Genomic DNA, 18,735 nt, shown 5'->3' with positions numbered 1-18,735 from the left:
TACCCACTGGTCAGTCACATCCTCTTCATCCCTTCTCTAAAGGGAAGGGGATTATACAGACACCCTGCTCTAGGCTTTAATGGCAGAAGCCTTTAGAAAGTGAAGGCATATATCTGACACAGGCTCTCCAAATTCTCCAGGGATGGGGGGAACAGATGCAGCACAAATGCAGCACGACCAAATACAGCAAAAAATACAGCCTCAAAATTATGCAGAGTTGTAATGGTAATTCAAAGCAACTACCCACAGGCAAAAGACCACACTTGGCACAGGTGGCACACAGGGCCTCTCCCTGAAGCCCTTCACTGGCTGGACCACAGGATCCTGTAGCTGGAGGCCAGCCTGGAGTCAACCACATTCCCAAGCCCCGCCCACCTGCCTTGGGGATCAACTACCACTTTAAAGATGAGGTTTTTTTTTTTTTTTTTCTTTTTTGGAAATATTCAAGAGGACTAAGAGTGGAACTGCTTAGTCTTACAAATTTGGAACCCAAAGTACAATAAAAAAAGACACTCTGAAGAAGTACCCACTGCTCTGCCAGTGTCTTGGATAACTGACACTTTTGAGTCATTCAGTGTGGTTCTCCTTAACCTGGCCCATTTCTCGCTCTTAAGGACACATGTCCTGGCCGCTCCTCGCTTTCCAGAAATGGTGACGTAGTGGAGGTGGAGGAGGGGGTAGGGTTCATCAGAGTGGACAGCCAAACACACCAAAGATACAGGGAATGGAAAATCAAGTAAACGTACCTGGGCTATTCAGTAAGCAAAAATACTCCATGGACATCTCCCTAATGTAGGACTAACACATAAGAGGCCACCAGGCTGGAGAAGCCTGAAAACTCAGTGCTGTACTTTCTGTCCTTAAATGAGAGTGATGCTGGAAACATGCTGGTGAGCCTACACACAAGCCCTTGCTGTTCAGGTTCAGAATGCCTGGGAGGGGAAGTGCTCCCACGGGTCACTGGCATCTTTTTCCCTCCTTGAAGGAGACTGCTTTAAAAGCCACATCATGGTGATGATGTCAGAGGTGATTGGGGAGTGGTACACATTCACTTCAGGGGCTGCTCAGTCCTTCGAATTCCTAAGTGGATTCCCACTGAAATTTGAAAAGAATTATAGAAGCCTCCTTAGCACTGTGGTTCAGCATTTATGAGCATGAAGACCTGCAATGACAAGAGCAGCCAGGCCGACAAGTACTCGCGGACATAAATATCTTCAGTTAACCATGTTCTCTGAAGAGAGGGGAGTAGCTGCATATTGATGGGGCACCCAAATGTAACAGGACTGGGTAGGTGGCAGTCATTATAAAAGCAGCAAGAAACAGCATGTTAGAAGAGAGCTTTCCCCCTCCCCCGCTACCTTTCTCTTGCGTCCCAGTCCCACTGCAAAACACAGAAGATGTAGTGGGAAAAGTCCATCTGTGAAGCTGGTTCACGGCAAGAGACCTTGCTTATATAGAGAGGTAGATAAATAACCTTCCTTTTCTGAAAATCCTTGGGAAAACCCACACATATAATGAATTATTCACAAAGGCTGAACCTAAAAATGAGAGAGAGAGAGATACAGAAAGATGGAAAAGGGACAGTGAAAAAGAAAAAGTTTCTCTCCTTTAATAAAAAAGTATTCATCACAGTCACGTCCAGGCTCTTCCTGTCACATCTGTGCAGTCAGTGATAAGCCGCGCTCGACCAGCAGCATGGCCTCTGCCGGCTGGCTTCCAGGGCCGGGCACTGGAAACCTGCAGCTTCCTGGGCAGCCCTGCAAACAGAAGGGAGGGCCACTGGGCTGCTGGTGGAAGCCAAGGAGTCAAGGGTTTGCAGGAGTTCTGACAGCTTAGCAAATCTTGGCTCTGTTCTATTTTAACTAAGGACATGAAGATGGAAGGAAACCAGATGTTCCTATAAAGAGGGGGAAAAGCGGCAGAGTTTGAGAGGGGGGAAAAACCCTATATTTTATACAGCAACAGCCAAAAAGAGATCAGCAATTCTGGATGGAGCAAATCATTCCAAACTCTGGATCCTTCAGAAGAGAAAAAAGACCTGTTCTCATTATTTCCCTCCTCCTCCTTTAACTCATGGTGTGCATTCCACCTATTGTGGGGAAAGCAAGGGAAGGGAAGTAGAGGAATGGTGACATGCAAACCAACAGACAAAACTATCACGTCCAAGATATTTTCGTCTCCATCCTCCAGTCATTTCATTTCTGTCAAACTCCTTCACTCCAGCTTGCTTTCCAGGCTACATCCCAATTACAACTGGTCCCCACAACAAGTCAAAAGCCTGGTTTCAGGAGGAAACATTACACACAACTCATTTCAAAGACAAAGTCCATGGACAATGTGGAGACAGTCCTGGGAGGCTCAGAAAGTGAAGAGCTTTCTCTAGCAGCCGCAAGGCCAGTTACAGTCACTACCCACTTCATATCGTCTGCATCTGTGCCCAGGTACATGGAAGATGCGAAGTCTTTCTGCATTATGTTATCATAGGATATAATTACAGACTTTGTCCTTGTTAGCTGCCACCCTCTGCCCTAATCGAGGCACTCTGACTCATGATCCATTAGTGTTACATCAAACCTGAAATTCTTGCCAAGATTACAGTCTACTATCCTGCAAGGTGCTGTATATTTATAGGCAACCAGAGCAGGAGAAAAGTTTATGCCAAAATGGGAGATGGGAGAACTAAAGCTTTCAGTAATCTTCATGGAAACCCTCCAAAAGAAATAGGCAATTTACAGTGGGAAATTTACCACAATAAAGCACATAACCTCCAACCCAGAGCTAGAGTTTTTTGAGGTTACAGTAAAATTCTCTGCAACAAGAAATCATAGAAGAATATCTACAAGTTCATTATAATGAGCTTTCAACCTTTTGACGTCTTAGCAGCTGCAAACACGTTTGATCTTCCTACTTTAGATCCCCTACATTTCTGCATGAAACATGGGATCCCTTGCTGAGATGACCCACGCCATGAATGGGGGAAAAAATCTCCCACTGCCCATCAATGGCACAGATTCACCAACTCAGACATCTCATTTCTTCCCCTCATCCTCTGGACCTAAAAAAGGGGAAGGAAGTATGGGACATCTCACAAACCATGAGGGAGACCTTGTGTGTGTCCACAGAGTAACTGAGCCTGGGCATGGAAGGGTGAGAGCTGGTAAGCATATGGCACAGTGAACGTGCGATGACATTCAGAGCAGGCAATTCCCTGAGAAAGAATCCTTTTGTTCCATCTATTAGATGAGCAAAAAAGGAATGGAGGAATCATATAAAATGTAATATCACATTTTAAATCAGATTAGCATTTTCAAAAAGGTTATGGTATCCACTGCAGAGAAGAGTGCCATAAGAAAATAAAATTATCTCCCTATGCAGATGTAGCTTCCAAGAAAAATGAAACACATTCAGAGTGGGCTGTAACTTACCACCATCTTTCATGCCAAATCTGGGTTATCTTGGGCATTTCTTTCCATAGGAACTAGACTTTCCCTATTAAATAACTGGAAAAGATTACCGCAACCACCCACCGAAGTCAGAGGGTCCTACAAGTATAAATTAAATAATTCCTTTCCCTTAACTGATCTTTTCAGGACAATTTGTTACAGACCAGTACTATGCAGCGTGAAGAGAAGCTAACACAGCACAAAGAAGTGCTCATTTCCTCCTAGCTCCACAGTGACTTTCTGCAGCCCATAAAAGATGTGTATGTCTCAAAGACTAGTGCACAAATAATCAAAGTCTTCAAGTATATTACATGTTTGTAAATCAGTTCAAAGCAAGAGGTCTTAACCCATTTTCTGAACAATCTTCCTTCCCCCCCCCCAACAATACCTGGCCCTTACAAACAGTAGAGAAGCACTTCTTAAACTTTAATATGCATACTAACTACCTGGGGATCTTATTAAAATGCAGATTCTGATTCAGTAAATCTGAAGTGGGGCTCAGGGTTCCGAATTTTTAACAGGCCCCCAGGTGATGGGGATGTTGCTCTTTGCTCTGAGAGGCAAAAATTTAGAAGATTTCCTTCACCTAAAACTAAGACCTCTCTCTCCCTTCTGGGAGAATTTTGCTGAAATTTCTGAAGGACCCCATTAAACATTATATGGTCCCATTCATTTGGGGAATGTAAATAATAGTGAAAGGGAATAGAAGGGAAGGGAGAAGAAACGGGTAGGAAATATCAGAAAGGGAGACAGAACATGAAGACTCCTAACTCTGGGAAACAAACTAGGGGTGGTGAAAGGGGAAGAGGGCGGAGGGTGGGGGTGAATGGGTGACGGGCACTGAAGGGGGCACTTGACGGGATGAGCACTGGGTGTTATTCTGTATGTTGGCAAATTGAACACCAATAAAAAATAAATTTATTATTAAAAAAATAAAAAATAAATAAAACAATCCCCCAATAATAGCAGAAAAAAAATACAGCTAGCGCTTACTGGGTAATTAGGCAGTGTTGCAGGAACCTGACGTATGTAACCTCATTTAATTCTCCCACTAACTCAGGATTATCAACCTCATTTTACAGATTAGGAAACTGAGTCACAAAGTAAGGAAGTAACTTTTCAAGGTCACGGAGCCGGTGAAAGGAACGGGGTTTGAACGCAGCCTGGCTCCCAAGTTTTCAGGTAACCACTGCTCACACTGACTGCCGATAAGAAAAAGGGAGAGACTTCCGGAAGCTGGATGTCTAGGTCGTCAGGAAAGTGAGATTAGGCTCTCAGATGCAGTATTGGAGAAAACGCAGGACACACAGAAGCGCAATGTTGCCACATGTCACCACCAGAGGGAATATATATATTTGTCAGTCACGTTGCACAGCCAAGAGAGAAAAAGCAAACGTGGTGCATTTTAAATTTTCCAACCGGGCTCCTCTACACACCTTAGCAGATGTTCTCTGAACACTGTTAGAACAGCCTACATGCTGTAGAACCACTGCGAAACTTCCAACTACGAGGACAGAAGAGCCCACTGGGACCCGGCCGTCAGCCAAGGCACGGAGTCCCGCTGCTGAAATCAACTCGCTATTCTCTCCTTTGACTCTCTCTGGTCCATCTTGGCCCAAGACGAGGGAAGGGCGGGGTAAAAGCTGCTGTCGCACCTTGCACGCTCGCTCGCAACGCCTGGTAGAAAGGCGGTGTCTTTGCAACGGAAGAGAAAGCGTGAATAGCACCAGCCGCGTGGTCTAGGGACCCTGCTTGGTTTCCCAGCCCCGGAGCCCGGGCCCCGCCGGAGGTGCCCGAGGTGCTGAACCCGGCCGGGCGGAGCCACGGACGCCTGGGGAGTTCCAGTGGCGCTGTCCTAGGTGCCAGCGATGGCTGCTGGCACACGGTGCCACCCGCGGCGCGGCCGGGTGGCTTTGTCTAAGGCCAGGAAACTGAAGGGCGCCTGTCTGAGTAAACATGCCCCTGAGAGAGGGGCACAGTAAAGCAGCACCTGGAGGGTGGGGAATTCTAGAGAACTGTAGAAGGCGGACGGCGGGGGAGCCGGGCCCCGCTGGGGAAATCAGTAGAGATCTGCCTAGAGAAGGGTCTGCAGCCGCAGCACGCAACATAAGGGGATGTGTCCGCTTTGTGCAGCGCACCGGCAGGCGGGACTTCGGGGACCGGACCCTTCCTCCTCCCCGATACCCCCACCCTGGAGACGTTTAACTCTGGGACCGAATGACCCCGAATCACTCTGGGGGGGTGGAAGGAGGGTGGAAGGAGAAGGAGAGTGCAGAGAGGAGGAGAGAGGAAGCCCAGCCAGGGGTGGTTGTGGGAGGATTTGAGCAGCAGCAGCAGCCGAAGAATATCTGCTTAGAGATGCTCCTCCGTTTCTAATGAGGGGTGCTGCCTAGAAGCACCAAGCGCCAGCCAATCGCAGTGCTGCTGAGGCAGGGAACTAGGGGAGGAAGGAGGGGAAGGCCAGAGACTGGGGTGGGGGGTAGTAGGGAGATGCCCAGGCCCTGGGGGAAGCGAGCCACGTGCCTCACTGATACTAGAGACCCAATGCAGCTCCAGCTGCCTCACTGCTGCACACCTGGAGGGTGGGGGTGGGGAGAGAGGAGGACAGAGAAGAGGAGGAGCCTCCTTTGCAGGTGCATCCGTCCCAAGAAATCTCTTAACACAAGCATCAAAGTCCCACGTCTCCAAGCCTACCCCCATATTAACACCACCCCCCTGGCTTGCTTCCTACCAAGCACCCTCCCCACCCCCACCAACCCGCAATTCCTAAAGACCTTGCCAGATGCCCAAATTCTTAGTGAAGAACAAGGCAGCGAGATGCCTAATCAGCAGCCTGCATTTGGTGCACTTGATTAAACCGGCAAAGAAGCTCCTTCCATGCCTGTTCACCCTGACACGGCCACTGTCAGAGACGCCCCCACCAGCTCTTTGTGAAGAGCAGTTCCCCTGGAGGCAGGGAGAGACAGATTGCTTGCACACCTCTGGGCTCAGTGGCTGAAGCCCTTAGCGGAAGAATTCAGGCCCAGCAGATTAACCTGCATCTTGGGCACTGGGAGAGCACTCAGCTGGGTCACGCATTCAGAGGCAGGCGGGAGGGGGGGGGGGGGGGGAGCACCCAACCCCAGACTAAGGAAACCATGAGCTCCGATGAGCTGTTCTTCTCTGGCTGAGAAGAGGACTCCAACTCTGAGCTGTCTGGGCTGTATCATTAGAGATTACCTCCGCTGACACATTCATTCACTCCACTCACACTGGAACTTAAACTGAGTCCCCAGAGTTAGCTGGATCCCCAGCCAAATGGCTGTTTTATTTATCCATTTGTCTGTCTACAGGATTTTGGCCCAGACTCTTACAGCTTCTGAACTGATAAGTCCCTCAGGGAGCCTTGACTTTCCCCACAGGCAGATAGTGCGGGTGTCTCCCCAGCTGGTAGGGATGGGGGCCAGAGGGGGTGGCTTTAACAGAGGAAAAGGGGAGTATGAAAGAAAATTGTGAGATTAGGGGCAACCCATTCTATATGAAGGGCCCGGGGGGGGGGGGGGGTGCTGAGAATCAGACAAAGCCCAGCCCAGAAATGGGCAGCCACAGGAATACCATGCACCCAGGGACGCTAGAGATTTCCACATAGGAAAAATCAAAAACCAAAAGTCTTACCTTGAAAAGCACTAGTGCCCACACTGGCCTCTACAGCACCAAGCTTGCCCCTTAGGTACAGGGAAGTAAAGACTGCACTTCAACAAAGGGGCAAATTGGCACCAGGAGAGGGATGGGGGGTGAATTCCAAGCTAGATTTCCACCCTTACCCAAAGAAACGCAAAGGGGGAGAGGGGAGTTATGGTGGGCAAGAAAGGATATGGCCAGTCGATGAGCTTCTTGGCGTATTTCCTGACAATGTTATCTTCTCCGAAGATGAACAGGGATCTGTTGACGGTGAAACAGTTCTGCCGGACGGGAATGGGGTTGTACAAAGCCATAGTCCGCGCCCTCTGCGCTTTCGACTGCTTGTAGGCGGCCGCCGGGCCCGAGGCCGGCACCGGGGTTCCTTGCCGGTTCCTGCTCTGGTCCGAGTCTCCATCGCCCGACCCCGGCCTGCCGACCACCGCCTCCCCGAAGCGAGCCATCCTGAAGTTTAAACAGACAGAAGACACACAAAGGTGATCGCGGCCCAACACCCGCACACAGCAACAAGCAGAAAGACACACGGAGACTCAGAGCCGCATCCAGACGGAGCCCGGGGACCACCGCCTCCGGGGAGCCTCCGGGGAGCCTCCGGGGAGCCTCGCGAGCTCTTGGAAGAGGCGGCAGCGGCAGCAGCAGCCCCGCCGCTCTGAACTGTTGAATCTAAATACAACCTCTGCGAAGCTCCATTCCTCAAGGAGGAAAAAAAAAAAAAAAAAAAAAGCAGGGGGAGGGCTTGGGGGTGCTCAGTTTCTGGAGGCAATTTTTTTTTTCAAAATGCCAGTGTGTGGTGGCATTCGGGGACTGAAGAGGAGAGGGGTGGAGTAGGCTGCTCTTCAAACATAGCTCCTCTTCTGGCAGACGCACCACCTAGTTCTGGGAGAGAGGCAGGCACCGGCCCGCTAGGTAACAGTTTGGTGATTTATTGGGGGTGGGGGTTGGGGAGGAAGAGAAAAATGAAAACAAAAGAACTTTAAAAAAAAAAAAAAAAAGACAAGGACCGGGTTATGGTGACATGCTTTATAACGCGAGCCCCGGCAAGTCCATCTAAGAAATTCCACAGCCAAGACTTGGGTCTTTAAATCTGCCAGCACAGACGCATCCAAAGGTTGACAGAGAGGGAGGGGGGAGAGCGATATTGAGGTTCCTGCGCAAACCGCAACGCCCAAAATATCAAAATAAGAAGTCAATCCAACCGGAGAGGGACAAACGACTTCAAAGCTCCTGCGGCTGGGAGAGAAGTTGAGCAGCATCCAGAGAGCAGCGAAGCCCGAGTGCCAGCATCCTGCCCGAGCGCTCGCCGCCGCCGCCGCCGCCTCCCCGGATCAGCATGCAACAGCGATCCGCGGCTGCGCCGGGGCGAGGGCGGGAGCGGGAGCGGGAGCGGGAGCGGGAGCGGGAGCGGGCGGGCGGGCGCTGGGGCGAGGGAGGAACAGGTTGCAGGCGAGCCCGCGGTGGCCTGGCCCGGGAGTTGCCCAAGGGCCGAACTTCCTCCTGAACCGCTCGCTTTCTCCTGCCCCCCGGACGGCCGCACTCCGGGGAGCCGAGGGGGATGAGGGGGAAGGAGAGGGGAAGGCGCGGAGGGGCGAGCCAGCCGAGCGCAGAGGCGCAGCGAGGCGCGCGCCGGAGCGCCGGGAGGAGCGGGGGCGGGGCCGGCGGGGACGGGAGGGGCGGGGATGGAGCCGGAAGGACCCCGGCGCGCCGCGGCTGCGGGGGCCTGGGGAGCGAGGCTGGTCCGGCCTATTGGTCTGCTGAGCCAGCGGGTAGCGGGCCGCCGCCGCAGCGGCCCAGCAAGAGTCGCTCTCCCCGAGCGACGGCGAGAGGAGGGAGGCGGGCGCAGCTGGCGGCGCGGCCCCGTCCCCGCAGGAGCGCCGAGCCCAGGCCCGGCGGGGGCGCACACGCACGCGCACGCGCACACGCACTCGCGCCTGCCGTCCCCGCCGAGGCGTCCGCGGGAGCCGGGCCCGCGCGGTGCCCGCCCGGGAGGGCGGTGGGAGCCTGGGCGCCCCGCGCGCCGCGCACCGGGGCCCCCGCGCTGCTCCTCCTCGCCTCCCAGTCTCCAAGGAGCGCTGCCCGGGGAGCAGCGGAGAAGACAGCACCCTCTCCCCATCGCCCCACTCGGCAACCCGCGGGCCCGGGGAGGCACGCTAGGACCTCTGGGGGCTCCGCGCTCTGCTGTCGGTGCCGGCTCCCCTTGGGAGCTTCTGGCCTCCCCCTGCAAAGGCGATCTGGGGAGGCCTCTTGGGTTCCGTTTCAGCGGAGCCCTGCGCATCCATTTCTGGAAGACTGGTCCGGTTATTGGGGCCATCGATGGCGAGTTTGGGGCTAACACTACCTTTCTCAAAGTCTTAACAATCAGGGGGATCCACCCACCCCTACTTTTACCCACAGGTCAGCTCCGCTGACTTCCTCAAACCCACCTCATTAAAGGAAGAATAAAACTGTATCTGAGCTGCGTAAGTGGGAAAGGTGGGCTCCAAGACCCTGAGAAAGAGTCCCTAGGTTTAGCAACCAAGCCCTTCTCCACAGGTAGACTCTGGTTTGAATTGAGCACAGGACCAGTTGTCTCCTTCCATGTCTACACTGGCTGGAACACACTTTGATCTCCTTTTTGCAACCTCAGCCTCAAAACACACCCAGCTCTATCCACATCCTCGCCACCTGAGCAATGCCAGAGAAGGGGAGGTGAGGCTGATGAAGGAAACAAAGAGGCTGACCAAAACCCAGAGGTTGGAATCCGTGGGTGAGTGTGGCTTCATGTGTATGAAAGGCAGTGTCCCGGTGAGTGAAACAGACTGATGGGAAGGGTGATGACATCCAAGGGAGAGGCACACGTGTACCTATGTGTGTGTGTCTATGTGTGGCCAGGCCATGGGCGCATTGACATAGGTCTCTGTGAGAACATAGGTGACTATATGTGTGAAGGGACAGTCCCGGGGTACTGGAAATCCAAAGGAATGGTGTCAGTGCTGCCCTTGGGACAGCGTGCTGACCTTTTGATTCAGGGTAGCCCATTTCAGGCCAGATTTACTATTCAAGGTGTGTACATTCTAATGATATTTTGATTTCACGTTACTGCCTTACACTGCACTCTCCCAGCCTTCACTGGAGGGCACCATTCTTTCTGGAGACCTAGTCAGAAGTGAAAGGGGGAAGTGGTGCTGTGAACCACAAACCATCAGACGGTTTAGTCATGCACAACGGTCACAAGTGGCTGTCTCAGTAACCCTGTAAGCTGCAGATGAGAAAGGGCTTTCAGAAGTGGTCAAACCCATGCTTTCAGGCAGGGCCGTGAATCCATAGCACAAAATTCATTCAAATCAATCATCTGATAAATATTTTTGAGTACCAGGTACTGTTGGCACTGAGGATATGATAATGGACAAAATAGATGACCCCCCCCTCAAAAAAAATGTGTCCTTTTCTTGAATCTAAATAAATAAATAAATAAGGTTCTATAGCCCTACTGGCCAGAATGCTTGCTAGACCTCATCCTCACATTACAACTTCACCTCTTTTCTCTGGGTCCTGGCCTTAGCAGGCTTCAGGGTGGTATGCCTGTCTGTTCATGCTCAGAGGAAGCAGCGCTCTCTAAGCTTTACCTCCTAGAAGAGGTTCTTAGAAGACCTGGAGCCTCCAGATCTGGTTCTTCAATGTCACCCACTCAGCAGAGAGGCAGTACTAATTCCTTTTCCTCTCTCAACAATGTCCTGGGTTCCCTGTGGCTGCTATAATTCTTTAGAGACCTAGGTTCCCAAGACAGAATACTATAGTTGGAAATGTGAAGACCCAGTGAAGTTGGCACTTGCCTCCCTGCCTTCTGAGAAGATAGGATCACAAATGCATGGGTTGGGAATAATGTTGACTATGCTGGAGTATGAACACCTCTGCAGGGAAGTTATAAATGGGGACTTCATTGCGGGGGGAGAGGGGTATAGGGGAAAGAAGCAAACATGCTGGCCTAAAAGTCTTTAGGAATGGACTTGACCTAAGGGCAGTAATGGTGGGAGGGAGGCATACTCTCATACTCTACCACCACCACCACCACCACCACCACTATCCACCCCACAGTCACACCTCCTCAGACCTTTGAGATCTATGAACGTCTCCAATGCCCCCATTCGCCTAGCTCCCAGAGAGCTAGAATTTCAATGGCTAAACATATTTTATGTGTGTTTAATAGTTTTCAGGTTACATAAGCCTCACAACAAATCTCGGAGATCAGCCTGGCAACCCACGTATTATGACCCTGATTTGGTGGACAAATTACCAGAGTTTCAGAAACCTTAAGTAATTTTCCCTGGGCTTTAACACATCTTTGGACTTCTACTTTATGGCTCTTTCTAACATCTAGTCTAATCTCTTGTGGATGGTAATAGTATAATTCCAAAGCATTCATTGTCATGAGAAGAAACTATTCAATCACACTAAGCCCATGGGAATTCTATGCTTCCCATCCTCAAATTGAATTGGATCAGTAGCCACATGCTCCTGTCCTGGGGCCTTGCTGGGAAGATGCTAGCCTAGGAACGCATGTACTGCCCTTAAGATCCAGTGGAATCCATAGAAAAAAACCTGAGGTCAGGTCATTGCCATAATGTTCTTTATAAGGGAACCTGGTGCCTATTTTCCTTCCCATGTCCCTCCTTCCAATGTCTTCTTAAAGACCCACATATGGAAATGTAGAAAATCAGCATTTGGTCGGAACTGACTGGAAACCGGTTTCCTAAAATCCCTTTCCAGCCCGCGGAGGGACGGTAGCCATATTTCCCTGTTGTTCGAGCACCATCTACTGGTCATTTGTGAGCACATCGCTGTGAGCCTAGCACCTGGCAGCCCAACACCCTTAGCACACCTCTCTCTGAACTTAGAACCCCAGCCCTCTACCCCTCTGTGGGACTTTGTTGAGGTCCAAGCTCCAAATTTTACCACAATGCAACCATCCCATATCACAGTACTTGGAAAGTACAGCCCCACACACTGGACACGAGGTCAACATGCTGCAAGTATACATGTGTGCACACACATATACACACATGGTTAACGTGGAGCAACCAAATGTTTTTCTGCATGCATATTTTTCTGAAACCAGTGACCTGCAAACTCGAATCCCAAAAAGATCTGAGAAAGCAAGTGAAAAACTTTCCTAGATTAATCCCATATAGATGGTTTAATATGAAAGCTTTCACCCTGTAGCCCCTCAACTCCAGTGTACCATCCAAAATCCAAACAAGAGGGAAGGCGACTTGTAGAGAGTATCTCGAGTCTCCTTTGGAAAAGGAATGAAACCAGTGGGCTGAACTCTCCCAGACCAGGAAGGCCTTGGGAGTTTGTACTAACATGGATAATCATGAGCAGCATGAGTGGAGAAGTACTTATCCTATTCCCCTCATTCATAAAGCTCCTCCAAGATCTGTCAGGCCTTGGGCCATCTTCGCGTGAGATTTCAGCCCATCACTGCAGAGTCTGCAAATCTAGCCTCATCCAAAAAGCATGTGCCCCTCCCACCAGCCTGGCTTCCTCATTCCTTCCTCCCCCACTGCCAGTTACACTCAGATAGTTTATGGTTAAGCTATCAGAGCCCCTTTTGTTCTATTTTCCCCCTGTTGAGCTTTTCCAAGAAATAGACTCTTATGCAAAGCAGTACTCTGAGGAACATAATGCAGAGAGGATTTGGGAGTGGGTTCTTAAGAAAAAAGTTGGCAGGCGACCATGTGCAAATTCATTGCAGAGCAGAGGAGCATTATGGCAACGCAGACATCTTAGGAATCTGGTGGCTTCCACAATACCTTACAGCCCTTACTTGGGTGAAACATAACTTTACATCCTTATGTAATGTCCATCCCTAGAAGCAGCATTTCTCAAACCTATGCCTGAGAAACCCCACAGCTCTAACACTCTACCAGCTAACTATAGATGTGCAAATTTCGCTTAAAAAATGTTTTAAAAACCATTCATTTATGACAACTCAATAGTCCCTGGGTGCCAACTGTGATAATGTTATCTCACTGCATCTTTGCTGCAGGACTGTGAGGCATATTCTATTATCTGAGGCACAAAGGGTCAAGAATTTGTCCAAGGGCATAGAGGTAGGAAACAGCAGAGCTGGATTTCCTGATAATAAGTTCAGGACTCTTTACAATCTGTAGCTACTATTAATACACTGTATGTCAAAATAATTCTTTCCTTGCTTGAGAGTCCAGTTATAGGCAGGATCTTGGACCTTGGAGAGGCGAGGCATGAACCTGAGCTAGAAATCCTCCCAAAGGGTTAAATTTCTAAGAAAGCATGCCACCTGTCTCAGGGCTTTCATGAAGATTAAGTTAATTTGTGTAAAGCTCTTAGAGGAGTACCTGGCACACAAGTGCTATGTATGTATCTGTTAAATACATTTCAGCAGTGGTAGCTGTGGCCACAGTAACACGGAGCAAACCATGCATCTAGCAGCTTTCTGTTTCTGGGAGCAGACTGCAGAAGTGCAGCCCGGGGATGACTTTGGTGTGTATGGGGTGGAGAGAGGAGCAGAGAAATATAAGTGCCTGGGACTTGATCAGAGAGATAAATAGGGGAAAAGAGAGAAGAAGGAAAAACATTAGAGACCACAGTTCCAAAGAGCCCAAAGACCTTGGTACCTGGTAGAGCTACGTGTTTGTTTACTTATTCATTCATACATAAGCCCATTTCACGAATACTTATTAAACCCCTTTAATGTGCCAGGCATTTTTCTCGAGATTCTGAGGCTCAAGGATAAATTAGACATGGTCAACGCCTTTGAGAGCTTACATCTGAAGAGAGGGGAAGGGCTCTACACAAGGCAGAATGTAATGTGTGCGCCATAGCAGTGTGTACAATGAGAGTGAGAACAGAGAAGGGAGATACACCTCTGGCTGGACGCAGGCAGGAAAAGGAAAGAATAGGGGAGATCCTTTGAAAGACATATCACTGGAGGTGGGGAGAAGCAATGTGGAACGGTAGCATGGAACAAGAACGCCTGAGCTGTGGAGGGAACGTCACATGCATGGAACTGATTAACCAGTCAGTATGTTTATTGTTTCAGTGAATCTAGGATCATAAAAATGTTAGTATTATACTTGAGTCCTTTTTCTCCACCCTAAGATAAAGTCACTTTCAGCCTGGACAAAAGTGAAATATATTCAACCTAACAAACATTAACCCTTATTGGGAAAGTCCTTTTGGAGCTTCAATGTTTAGCCCCAGATGTCCAAGGATCCTTGCCCCTTTAGTGAACCTCAACACCCATCCTCTGGGCCCAGCCTTGCGTCCTGATCAAGGCAAAGTGCACGTGGATGGAACTGGAGGGTATTATGCTGAGTGAAATAAGTCAATCAGAGAAGGACAATCATCATATGGTTTCACTTATATGTGGAATATAAGAAATAGTGAAAGGGATTATAAGGGAAAGGAGGGAACTGAGTGAGAAAAATTAGAGAGGGTGACAAACCATGAGAGACTCCTAACTCTGGGAAACAAAGGGTTGCAGATGGGGAGTTGGGTGATGGGATGGGGTAACTGGGTGACGGGCACTGAGGAGGGCACTTGATGGGATGAGCACTGGGTGTTACTACATGTTGGCAAATTGAATTTAAATTTTAAAAATGTAAAAATAATTAATTAATTAATTTTTTAAAAAGACAAAGTGCAGCAGGACGACTCTGCAGAGCACCAGCTCTGACCGCTTGGGGTGAGTGGAGGATGCATTGGTATCTAAGGGTGAGAACAACCGGCGGAAGCACGCCCATCCATCCGCCCCCTTGGCCTCTTGACTCAGAAAACAAAATACAGCCCACACATTGTAAAGCTTGCTCAGCCTGGGTGGTTCAGTCTGATTCATTCATTCAGCAAACATAAAATGAACACCTTCCCTGTGTCAGGCATGATGTCAGGTGCTAGAGCAAAGGAGGCAGTGCCCAGGATGAGAAGGCGCCTGAGCTATAACCTGAACTTGCTGGTCTTAATCCCTTCCCCACACTTCACTCTTAAAGACAGTATCCCATCCCACTAGCAGGAAAAGCAGCTCATAGCTGAAACAAAGCCTAGAGGAACCCTAAAGGCCCAGAGAAGGGAACTCAATTCCACCATACCCACCAGTCTTGCCTCTTACAGGACTCTTCGGGTTGGAATCATCAGCAGATTAAGCCACCACCTGTCCATCACCACACCCTTTCTCTCCCACTCTCTCCTACACTGAGCAGCTGGTTACACCCACCTGGTATAAAATAATCAGAGTGAATAAGGCATTCCCATATGATATGGACTTAAGGCCAGTTTTGAAACGTGCACCTGGGCAGGCCATGTGCTGGTTCTGCCCCTTCCACTCCCCTAAAACTGCACTAAGACCTCCACTGGCCTCTAATGACCCTTGTTTCTGCACCCCCCTCTTTTTTTCCTTGACTGCTCTGCAGCATCTGGCACACTGACCTCCCCTCCTTCTCAGAGTTTCCCTCTCTTAACATCCCACCTCCCAGGTTCTCACTGTCTTTTTCCTTCTCTTGCTCCTTTTATTCCCCTCTTTATTGTGGGAGTACCCCCATAGGGCTGTTCTTAATCCCTGCATCTTCTCTGACATCTTTCCTTTCAGGGTCAAATCCTTACCCACACTCCCAACTATCCCCTCTGCTTCCACACCTAGTCTCAGCCTTCCTTTTCCACCTCTTTTCCAGATCCAAATGCCCAATTAAGGAAACTGGTATGTCCATATGGACTGTCCGACATCTCAAATTCAACGTGTTTAAAAGTGAATTCATTGTAATTCCTTCGAAACATGCTCCCCTTCAAAAAATTCTAGTTCCTACTGAAGTGACATCATTCTCCCTGTCAATCACTTAACTTCAGTGGTTCCTTGTTGCCTGAAAAATGGCCAGATTCCTTAGCCTGACAGTTCAAGACAATTTGCGTTCAACCTACCGTTCCAACACCATCCTCCCATGTACCATAGTATCAACAAAGTTATAACATATTATAGCCACTCCTGCCTCAAAACTCTTGCTTCAGAGCACCTGATTCAGACTGACCCAAGAACATCCTTCCTCTTTTCTGCTTCTCCAACTCCTAGGTATCCTTCAAGGTGTGGTTTGGTTCAATTCTGCCTCCTTCATGAAGCCTTCCATAACCTCTCCAATTCTATCTGTGATCTCTACCTCCTATAAACTCACAGAACTTCGTTTCATTCATATAGTACCTTGTTTACTTACTCTCATTGTTGATGGGTAAAACTTTACCACTAAATTCCTATTTAATTTTTCAATCATATATGCCTTGTCTTCTTCACTATGGTGTAAGCTTCTCAAGTGTAAAGGACATATCTTCCCCTTCACTGCATTACCTAGATGCCTGCATCATGTTATACTCATAGCAGGCCTTTACTAAATATATCATCAATGAATGAATCATTGAGTCTCCTGCAACTCTTTTTGGCGAAAAAGAGTTTCAGCATTAACTGGTTAGCTGGTTTCCTGTCTGAGGGGTTGCCTTTCCCCTAACACATTCTGGCCCTAACTCTGAGTCTCTGCTCTGTTTTCACCTGTTTCCAGCTGTTTTTCTCTGGGTTAAATGTTCATCCTCCCCTTGATACCAAGAAATGATGCCTTCCTCTCCTGTAGGAGATCAGCTGACTCTAACTCAGGATCTTTACCAGCACAATAACAACCCCACCCTCATTTTATCAATAATCAAAATATAGGGTTCATTCCCTTATGAGGAATATATTCTGCTTTTTGAAAATATGGTTGTAATAAGATTTGGGGAATCACCTATTAAAAAAAGACATTCAGACCCCCACAGAAAGAATATTATCAGATCTCTTTCCATTGAATATAAAACATAGAAGAATAAACTTCTGCTTAAAAAAAATGAACTATAGTCTTAAACTGGTTCTATCTCTTCTCTCTATGAAAAGACAAATGTCATCATCAGGCTTATTTCCCTTATAAAGAATTACAGTGGAAGAGACACACACACACTTTTGCCTATGTGCTAAGACACACACTCAACTCTGATCTGATCTCAAGTTCTGCCAGCCAACTGTATAAACATATAAAGTAATCTTCCCATGCTGTTGGGAGCTTTCAGACAGGCCGAATACATTATATTTAAATGGGAAGAACTACAGAATCCTTTGAAGATTTCTAAATATTCCTAATGTGCCATTTAAAAATGAAAGAGGTGGAAATGTAATTCTCAATCAAAAGATAAGATTTCCAAAATACTCCTAAGACCTTTAACAAGCCAACTCCTTGGACATAAGCACACACAGATGCACTCATAATATAGCTCTTTCCCTTAGATACTTGTTCTTGATTTTTTTTACATAATCCTCCACCACTCAGTCACAGTCTGCAGAAAACTTCTGCCAGATGTGAAGCAGTCAAGCATTATTAATATAATAACCCAAAGCTTCCTATTATACTATTTTTCTTTTGTTAAAATCGTCCCTATTTTCCAGTAGGTCATGGCTTGACATTGTAAATTCCAGGACTATTAAAAAAAAAAAGAGGAAAAATGGACATGCATCAAGCAAATAATAATTACATAGAAAAGTATAGGCAATTTCAACTTCATTAATAATATTAATTATAATTGGGTATTAAATACTTATTATTTAATAATAAGGCACTGCACTAAGCCCTTTACTTTCCTTATTTCTGAGAATAATCCCGTGTGGTAAGTACTATTATAATCAACATTCCGCAGATAAGAAAAGCAAAATTGAAAGAAACTAAATAATTTTCCTCAAGGTTGGATAGGTGGTAAATGACATAGCAGAAAGTCAACCATAGGTCTATTCGACTCCAAAATCCATTATCTTAACCACCACAGTGCAGGGCTTCTCATTGATACAATTAATAGAGACTTGGGCTAGTTACTTTATTTCATGCTACAGTTCCAAGATGTAAGAAAATGTCCAGACATTACACAGCAGGTGCCGGGGGGGTCTCAGGATAAGTGAGTCAGGAGAGCACGTGAGACAAGACTTGCCCCACAGTCCTGGCTGGGTTTATGACTGCATGTGCAAAAATCCCAGCAGTAATGCCTGCCCTCTGAATCTCAGGAGCCTATTGATAGACCAACTGGGACAACAGATTCCCAAGTGCACCATGTTCCAATATGTGCTGGTGTTATTAGTCCGACCTGCAGTCCCACATTGCAATGTCCCAGAGCAGCATGGGCCATGCCAAACTTCAAAAACTGTTTAAGCTTTTCAAAACTGCTTAAAATCCAAAGGGTATATTATTGTACACAATTTACTCATGATGAACATGGTTTTACACACCATTTGCTTGTTTTTCAATGAATGGCCAAATCTACCCAAAATGCCCCAGGGCCTAAGCTCCCTGGTGGGTCAGTCTCAGGCAGCAATCTGAGAAAGCTATCAGCCAAACTCTGGAGGGGTCAGTAAGGGAGGGAAGAAAAAGAGGAGAGATGGTGTTCAGCAGCAGAAAAGGAGGGTTTGCTCTGCTGCAGGCCCAAATATTAGCCAGTGTTCTGTGTTCAGCAAACCCAAGGGTGGCACTCTTCCTACCATTCAGGAATATCGATCCTGATTAATAGGTATGGTTTTCATTTTTTCTATGAAAACTGCTGCTGCCAACGCGTG

At 48.1% G+C, this 18,735-nt stretch overlaps 1 protein-coding gene across 13 annotated transcripts in view; it reads right to left on the bottom strand.

Moving 5' to 3' along the window:
• Positions 1 to 18,735, bottom strand: part of CACNA1E (calcium voltage-gated channel subunit alpha1 E) — a 382,029-nt gene that overhangs the window by 304,063 nt on the left and 59,231 nt on the right. For 12 of the 13 annotated variants that reach the window (XR_005361978.1, XM_038542200.1, XM_038542209.1 and 9 more), the window contains exon 2: positions 7,299 to 7,565. Coding sequence is in view for 12 of the 13 variants with exons in the window: in XM_038542200.1 (XP_038398128.1) it covers positions 7,299 to 7,565 (267 nt within the window). In the remaining variant the exon portion in view is untranslated. Of the gene's footprint in view, positions 1 to 7,298; positions 7,566 to 8,317; positions 8,447 to 18,735 lie in introns of those variants that run through there. The other variant, XM_038542205.1, reaches the window with a different exon arrangement.

This window comes from Canis lupus, chromosome 7 (genome assembly GCF_011100685.1).
Source record: "Canis lupus familiaris isolate Mischka breed German Shepherd chromosome 7, alternate assembly UU_Cfam_GSD_1.0, whole genome shotgun sequence".
Lineage (NCBI taxonomy): Eukaryota > Metazoa > Chordata > Mammalia > Carnivora > Canidae > Canis > Canis lupus.
Note: the sequence above shows the minus strand (reverse complement) of the source record. Positions and strands in the feature narration are given on the sequence as shown.